Raw genomic sequence first — 8556 nt, forward strand, 5'->3', positions numbered from 1 at the left:
CCTCAAAAGTACCCTTAATATTAAGCTTCTTCTTCTCGAGCTTGAGCTTCTTATTTTGCATGTCCATGAACATGATAAACCTCTTCGCCTTCTTTTCCTTCTTGACCTCATAGCGCTTGGCACGTGCCTCTTCGACACCCCTTCTCGCTTCTCCTTATCCACCTCTTACTTGCTTCCCTGGTTCGTAGGCACATGGATGGTTAGAGCAAGCCCTACCTTTGTTGGATCATCAACTTTATCTTCATTGAACATGGAGGTATTGAGGGAATTGGCAATGAAGATGAGCCACCACTTGATTTGCCCACTCAACTTCACCGAATAATGCATAAATATAAAGTGTTTCTTCTCCGTCTTGTGGTACAATGTGCACACACGTGCGGACTAGTAAATGAAGACAATGAAATGGTCAACAAGTTGCAACATTGATAAAATCAATCAAATGACCAACACATAGATCAACAAGCTACAAAACTTACGAGCTCAAGGAGTGAGGCACCACTTGGCCATCGGTTTTCCACTTGTTTGTACGAGCTGCAAAACTTGTTTACATCCTCTTGAATGGCGTACCATCAATGGGCTAGCGGCTTTGTATTGAATCATGGATCACTTCCCACGGTAAGGATCGTATCACTTTTGCGCATGAAATCAATCGTGCACACTTTGCCAAAACGGCGTGGCCTTTTGCTCCGTGCCATGAAATGGATCCACACTAGTGGTCAACTATGCCTCACAGATTAACTCATCCTCCTTGTTCGAGTAGGCGATTCTCTCAAAGTATGGCTTCTTGGTGTGCACCTGCTAGGTGTCTGCCAGCTGGGTGTCCGGCTAGGAGTCATCCACTTGTCTGTCTTTATATATGCCTCTGTCGTGGATAGTGTTCATCATGCCTCATCATTTGCCGACGTTTCGCTTGGTTGAGGCATTTATGCAAGCAATAACCAGGCACCAAAAGAGGAGAACTATATAGCGGGGATCAACGACCAATCAAGTGTCGGCTACTTCGTGAAGAAATAGTAGTTGCTAAGGTCGACGGTGAGCGACACTCGATGCTTGAAGGTGAAAGCGGCTGTGGACTGCTGTGATGATTGCTGCGCGCCGGGCGTATGGAGGTGTTGGGCAACCTAGTAGTAGGGCGGCTTCAGCTGGACGGGTCAAGGCTGTGATTGACCGGGCGACACTGGCCTAGTGGTGCGCTTTGGGTGACTAGTTAAAGTCGCGAACAGACACTACCTTCGCCATGACATGTGGGCCTTGGCGTTGTGTGGACGCGACCTTGCGGGCTACCTCCGCCTCTTTCGAGTCCTGCGGGGCGACGAACATTGTCTTTGGCTCCTTCGACCATCACAGCGATGGACGTCGAAATGACGGTGAACTTGGATAAAGCCAACAGGAGGGTGGGCTTTCGCGTAGGAGAAGCAGTAGAATTGTGAGGATGTGCGGGCTTCGGCTCGATTTTGAGTGGGTCCAAAATGTCAGACATGACACCTTCCCTTAGTACGATACCAATTTCTCGAATTTCGAATGTTCATTTTAGACGAAAGCATCATGTCTAAATATTTTCGGTCGATTTGGTGATCCGCGTTTGAGCTGCCTCATCTCCCCAACTTCGTTGTATCAACAATATTGCTAATCTTCTAGAAGCCATTAAGACAAACAACATATCAGCGTGCTGCCCATGTGCCACTGCTTGACCACCCTTCAGTCCTGTACTGTAGTAGTACCTTGCTCATTCACTCACCACCAGCTATTAGCTCTAGCTAACCCCCCAAATTCGTTAAACCCGAAAGCAATTCTTCAATCAGTACCTGCTCCTACCCAATCCAGCTCGTACTGAACTGAGCAGAGGCAGCTCATTCAGTTTAATGCCAATCCGAGCAAAAGGTTGGGCAGTTTTTACCGAGTTCGGCCATTCCAGTTTCATGTATTCTTGAAGTCAAACTTAGCAGCTCCATTTCCAGATTCTGGGTTCGGCCCTTCACGTGCTGCTTCCTCCGATCCGGCGCCGACCGCGCCCACCTCCTCCTCCCTCGATCCGCATTAACTACTCCCTCTTCCGGTGCCGCCGCCTCCCCCTTGTCAATGCGGTGGAGGCGTCGGAGCTAGCTGCACATCGCGGCAGGCGAGCAGAAGGAAGAGTGGTGGAGGCGGATGGCGGAGGAGGGGAGGTCGCTGGCGGAGACGCCGACGTGGTCCGTGGCCACGGTCACCACGCTCATGGTCGCCGCATGCTTCCTCATCGAGCGCTCGCTCTCACGCCTCGCCAAGGTAACCTTCGTCCGGCAGCCTGCTTAGCTGGTGGAAGCTACCACGTAGCTGATCTTCTCATTGGTTGATGCGCAGTGGCTGCGGAAGACGAAGCGGAAGGCCATGCTCGCCGCACTCGAGAAGATCCGCGAAGGTGGCACCCCACGATAGAAACTCTGGAAATTGCCGCCTCCCTGAGTTTGACTATTTTTAAGCCGTTAATCTTAACGCTGTTTTTACTGTTTATTTAGGACTGCCATTACATTTAGCGTGGTTTACAAATGACCATGTTACCTCCAAGGTCGTCACGATTTGTAGTTTCATCACTTTTACTTATAAGTGTCAAGGTCTTCTATTGGTCTGTGTGTATCTGTTTTGGGATGGTATCCACCATTCTTTTATCTTTCAGTAGTGTCAAATCTCAGTTTTTGTTCTTTTATCTTAGAGTGCTCTCCATTATTTTTGGTACAAAGGGACTTCTCTTTTGCCACTATTGTTCTTGCTTGGAAGGTGTTTGGATTTTTGCCTCAAAGAGGGAACTATGTCTTACTTGCAGAACTGATGCTGCTCGGCGTGATATCGCTGCTGCTGAGCCAGACGGCCAGGTGGATATCGGAGATCTGCGTGCCATCGACACTCTTCACCAGCAAATTCTATATGTGCACAGAGGAGGATTTCGCCGATCTGGACCAACATGGGGACTCCGCTAACGATACCCACATTGCTAGAATCCTAGTTGGCGGCCAGTCGATGCATGTTTGCGATGAGGTAAATGTCAGAATCAACTAGCTCCCATCAAACCTTTTGTTTCATATGAGATAAATCATCTTGTTGTCGCTTTCTCTGCTTGCAGGGTCACGAACCTTTTGTTTCATATGAGGGTCTTGAGCAGCTGCATCGCTTTCTGTTTATTCTTGGTTTTACTCATGTGCTTTACAGTTTCGTGACAGTGGTTCTGTCGATGATTAAGGTTTGTCTTCCTTATTTGTTATTGATCTGAGTATCTGATCTAGCAACACGGTCTCTAAGTGTCTAATGTGTTTCTTTTGGTGATTGTTACAGATATATAGCTGGAGGAAGTGGGAAACTCAAGCATCTACACTCTCAAGGGAGCAGTTGCAACGTAAGGTCAAGTGAAATTGGATGCTCGTTAGGTCATATAGTAGTACTAGTCATACATTCGCTTAATAATGATGTTTTGTTCTACCTGAGAAGTTTTTCCCTCTCAGCTAGGAGAAAGGTTATGCGAAGGCAATCTACCTTTGTTTTTCATCATGCATCTCACCCATGGAGCAAAAGTAAAATACTTCTTTGGATGGTAAGTTCGCTGCATTGCTTCAAGAACAGCGTTGTGGTTGCACTGATTCTTATTGCATATTTTCCTTGTGAGTCTCTTAGTTAGTAATGACTTAATGGTTATAACTTTCATGTTTTATTTGCCAGTTAATTTAGACTTTTTCATATTTACTTATATATATTGAACAAACTCCAATAATATTATTGGACTACAAGTGCACATGAATTGCATCTATTGCAGCTATTTAAATAGACAATATACCATATGTACCCAAGTACTCCTGCTCTCTGTGACGACTTGTCGATTTTCTCAACACGCAAAAGCTTTGCGGCACATACCTTACTTGATGTCTTTTGTGATCGGAAATATTTTTTTTGACATTTCTAATATGCTCTAGTAACCAAATGTTGCAGTTGTGCTTTCTGCGCCAATTTAAGGGTTCTATTAAAAAATCAGATTACATGGCATTAAGGTTGGGCTTTATCACAGTAAGTGCTCTTCATCGCTCTATTTGATCTCGTCTACTAGAATCTTGGTGATAAGTCATTTCTTCAATGCATTTTTATTGCTTATCAATTTTCTTTATATCAGTATCATAAGTTGCCGCATTCGTACGACTTCCACAAATACATGGTACGGAGCATGGAAGATGATTACAATGGAAGTGTTGGTATCAGGTAAAACAGAACATGCACTGCTTAATCCTGAGTCCTGACAATGAGATTATTTGTTTTTCTTTGATGATATAAGCGGTTACACATCAAGATCGAACAAACTTATCTGATGAAGAAATCCTAGCATTTATCCTTATTGGATTTTGATTATAACATGATACTCCTGCTTGCTTGTGGTTTGCATAGGATTTATAAATATATTATGCTCTCTCTTGTGTGTGCTAACATTCCATTTGCTGTACAGTTGGCCACTTTGGGCTTATGCAATAATATGCATCTTTGTCAATGTTCATGGTATTACCTCCTTATTACTTTCTCACACAAACATAGAGATCTGGTTGTCCATTTTTAGTCCTCATTAGGTTTGCCACGTTTCACTAATTGCAGGTCTTAATATATATTTCTGGCTATCATTTGCCCCTGTCATTGTAAGTATCACCCCAACTCAAAGAAAAAAGTATCACCCATATTTCTGAACCAACGCGCTAGTCGCAGTTAATTGTTTTTCCCTTTCTTATCTGAAAATGGTATTTATGTCCTGGCCTAATTACGCATCTTCAAAATGTTCAAAGATCGTCCTGCTTGTGGGCACTGAGCTGCAGCATGTTGTCGCTCAGTTGGCACTGGAGGTTGTTGAGGCAACAGCCACAAATGTTGGAACACAACTGAAACTGCGGGATGATCTCTTCTGGTTTGGAAAACCTCGGGTTCTGTGGTGGCTTATACAGTTCATCTCGTTCCAGGTAATGTCTCTGACTCTCTTACTATGTAGATGATGTTGTGTTGTGATGCTTTGAACATCTTCAACATCCTAACATCTACCCTTGCTTCCAGAATGCCTTTGAGATGGCGACATTCTTATGGTCTCTGGTGAGGATCACCTTAATATGTGATTAGTTATATGTTGTGTTGGATTAACATGCTTTAGTGTAGGAGATGCAAAGAAATGCTGGTTCATGACATCTTTTTTATTCTGTGGCATGGCTTAAGCTATTAGTGCTAAATGCATGGTGGTTGCAAAACTTTCTAGGCCAGCATCACCTATCATGACTCGTCACTTTATATATGACAAATCCAATGGATATAATGGATATATTTATAGCTTCTTTTTGGTTGTTTACTACTTTGCATTCATCTTGTGCAGTGGGAACTGAGTGCAAATTCTTGCTTCATGAAGAACCAGTACATGGTTGTTATTCGCTTGGCTTCTGGGTAAGTTGCGTACCATGAATACGTTGTGAGTTACGAGTGATGTTGGCATCACAATATGTTCATTTGACATGTTATTTTGAGAAACCTGCAACATATCAATTATTTACATCAGTGTGTCTATGACAATTTACTTTAAGAATCACATGTATTTACAGAAACTGTATTGTGGAGATATAATTATATGCATGAACTGCATTAAGTTAGATTTTTGGTAGTAGACTAGTGGAAAATCCCGCCATCATATGAATTAAACACTTCAAGAAGTGCATTTGCCCGGACTTTGGACTCATACAGCTGTTTTTCTTCCCTTGAGCACTGCAGGCTGCTTGTTCAAGTTTGGTGCAGCTACAGTACACTGCCTCTTAACGTGATTATCTCCCAGGTATTTCTTGAATGATAAAACCTAATTTGAACCAAGAGAGCCACTTAGTGAACTCTTCACTTATTTCACCAGAATTATTTACTGTTTCCCCGCAAAAAGCTCTCCACGCTTACTCTTATTTATAAAGAGCACTATTCTTCTTTAAAAAGACAGCAGCGAGCTCCGCGTCGAAAAGCGAAGCGAGCCGCGCTAGCGCGCTACTCTTCCTTTATGAGCGAGACTCTATCCAGATCTACTGATCTAAGAACTCCGCGAGCGAACTGAGCGAGCCATGAGGCGCCTATCGGCAAGGCTTGGAAAAGCCTTAAGTTTAGGCTCCCTTCCTTCACTGAACTGATTCACCCGGGTCCAAACCTGCTGAGCTAGCTAATTTTTCCTTTACAATTCCTTACTCAAAAGGACTAGAGTGCTAAGCTGCCTTCCCGGCACCACCACTATAATGAATGGCTCAAACAAATAGGAGATGAGAATCTAATTGATCCTTTACTTTTCTCGGTAGGCCATTTTTTTCCTTCATTGATTATGAAGCTTTTTTTAGTATATCCTCTTTATGCAGTTTGTACTTAGTAGACAAGGTAAGAAGGTAATATGTCGCGGCTGGTCTCCTTTTCACTTATTATCTTGTTTCTTTGCTGAAATTTGCAGATGGGTTCCAAGTTCAAGAAGTCACTGGTCTCCGAGAGCGTGAGGGACTCCCTCCACAGCTGGTGCAAGAGGATCAAAGACAGGAGGCACAACCCGCTCTTCATGCGGAACGGGACACTCACGTCGAGGTCGGTCTGCTCCCTCGACACGACCATCTACGAGACTGACCACGAGACTAACACGGTGTGCACGCTGTCGAGGACTGTGTCGGCGTCCTCCCTGGACGAGGCGCTGACTGTGGTCACTGTTGATGACGACGAGGAGATCTCTCACATCGAGCAAGATATTCAACACCCTTAGTTACTGAGGTTAGCCCTGTTCTTCGCCGGGATAAATATGTGCAGCTAAAACTCTGCTGAACTTGAAAAACAGTGCCCATCCCTGCCGAAGCTTTGTAGTACCTGCAGAAAAGGACCTGCGGATTACACAGTATATAAGTGTGTGACTGTCTAGTGATTGCTCCTCATGGCTCATGGCCACTCTGTGCAAAGTAATCTTGTGTCAATAGGACGCCTACACTTCAAGATGATACTATCATCTTTGTATTGACTTATAACATTGCACTAAATCATCAGAATTCACAACTACACATAATGGATCGTTTTTGGCAATGACAGTTTTTTCCGCATAATTACCTTGCTAAAGGCATTGCTTGTACTTTATCTTCAGGGAAAAAACCCAGGATTTTACTTTTAATGGTTGGATCCTGTCATCCGGTGATGGCGGCTCTTGGGCGTAGTTCGCTTCCTGGAGGCGTTGCTACTGAATTTCTTGTTTTCTTTGTAGTTTGTTGGTCGCTGTTTTGACTTTTGATCGCTTTAGAGTTTCTTTTTCCTCCACCTAGGCAGAGTTTCGGTCTTATATGACTTTGCTCTTTGTCAGCGTGATTCTTTGTGTGTGCGCGTTGGTGGCGCTTTGGAGTTTTCTTTTTCTTTTTCTTCCGCCTAGGCAGAGTTTTGGTCTTGTATGACTTTGCTCTTTACTGATGTGATTCTTTGTGTCCCCTTGATGATGTTGGTTGTATGTATCGAGGCGAGCTGTATGCTCATTATGTTTGTCCCCTTGATGATTCATTTTGAGTCAATAAAATTATTGAAAAAACTAAGCATTTTCGATTGTATTACCAAAAGAGGCTTTCGCCCCACTTTATATATAAAGTAAACCGCCCAAGCCACACACAAGCAAACGAGTTCAGCCACAACACGGCCAAGGCGTGGAGGTCCAACACACACACACACACACACAAGCACGACACAAGGTACCAAGGTTAATGCTGAGGGAACAGCTCAACAAGCCCAAAGAAGGAAAGAAAAAAGAGGTCGGCACACCGGCGCACCGGAGCCTAATCTGGCTCTGGAGGAGGCGACGAAAGCGGAGGCGTCACACGGAAGGCCATCTCTCGAAGGTCGGAGATGAGAGTGTTGATGGCGTTCCGATCCTGGATGCGGCTAAGCGGCTGCCATAGCTGCAAGAAACCACACATTTTAAAATGGCATCAGTCGCACGATGAAGAGGAGAACGCTGGATGACAAGCCTATTGTGCACGGTCCAGAGCGTCCAGGCTAGCAACCCAACACATAGCCACCTAATGTGGTGGTGATGGGAGGCAGAGGCCTGAATCTCCGCCAGCAAGTTGCGGAAGTTGGTGTTGCACCAAGTTCCGCCAACCACATCGCGGAAGCAGGACCAAAGGAACTGGGCGGTCACGCAAGAGAAGAAGATGTGGTAGCATCTTCAGCTACGCCACAGAGGGGGCACAGGCCGTCGCCAGGGCCGTTGCGCTTGCGCACCTCAACACCAGAGGGCAAGTGACTATGAATCCACTGCCAGAGAAAGACCCCGATCTTCAATGGGAGGCGGATATCCCATATCAAACTAAACGGCTCTAGAGCCGTAGATGGGGCAATCGCTTGATAGAGGGACTTGGTCGAGAAGCGGCCTGAAGTCTCTAGTGGCCACGAGAGGGAGTCCTCAGCGTTGTCCACGTTGAGAGGCTGAAGGGCAATGACCTGAAGAAGAGCATCCCAAGCGGCGACCTCAAGGGGGCCAAAAGGTCAACGGAACACGAGGCGCCCTAAGTCAATAAGGGCCACCTCCACGGA

General features: G+C 45.2%; 1 protein-coding gene across 2 annotated transcripts; it reads left to right on the top strand.

Moving 5' to 3' along the window:
• The first annotated feature begins 1699 nt into the window (after positions 1 to 1699).
• Positions 1700 to 7070, top strand: LOC119295274 (MLO-like protein 4). 2 transcript variants are annotated; one of them, XM_037573670.1, is made up of 16 exons: positions 1700 to 1881; positions 1959 to 2265; positions 2341 to 2398; positions 2801 to 3012; positions 3098 to 3214; positions 3307 to 3367; positions 3474 to 3562; positions 3955 to 4029; positions 4133 to 4218; positions 4460 to 4509; positions 4603 to 4643; positions 4788 to 4958; positions 5050 to 5085; positions 5360 to 5427; positions 5749 to 5809; positions 6455 to 6754. In XM_037573670.1, the coding sequence occupies exons 2-16, from the start codon at positions 2149 to 2151 to the stop codon at positions 6752 to 6754; spliced, it is 1542 nt and encodes a 513-aa protein (XP_037429567.1). In that variant the 5' UTR covers positions 1700 to 1881; positions 1959 to 2148. The 2 variants fall into 2 exon arrangements, with proteins under 2 accessions (XP_037429567.1, XP_037429568.1); XM_037573671.1 differs by lacking the exon at positions 1700 to 1881 and having other exon boundaries at positions 2149 to 2265; positions 6455 to 7070.
• The last annotated feature ends 1486 nt before the right edge of the window (positions 7071 to 8556 follow it).

This window comes from Triticum dicoccoides, chromosome 4B (genome assembly GCF_002162155.2).
Source record: "Triticum dicoccoides isolate Atlit2015 ecotype Zavitan chromosome 4B, WEW_v2.0, whole genome shotgun sequence".
In the NCBI taxonomy this organism is placed as follows: domain Eukaryota; kingdom Viridiplantae; phylum Streptophyta; class Magnoliopsida; order Poales; family Poaceae; genus Triticum; species Triticum dicoccoides.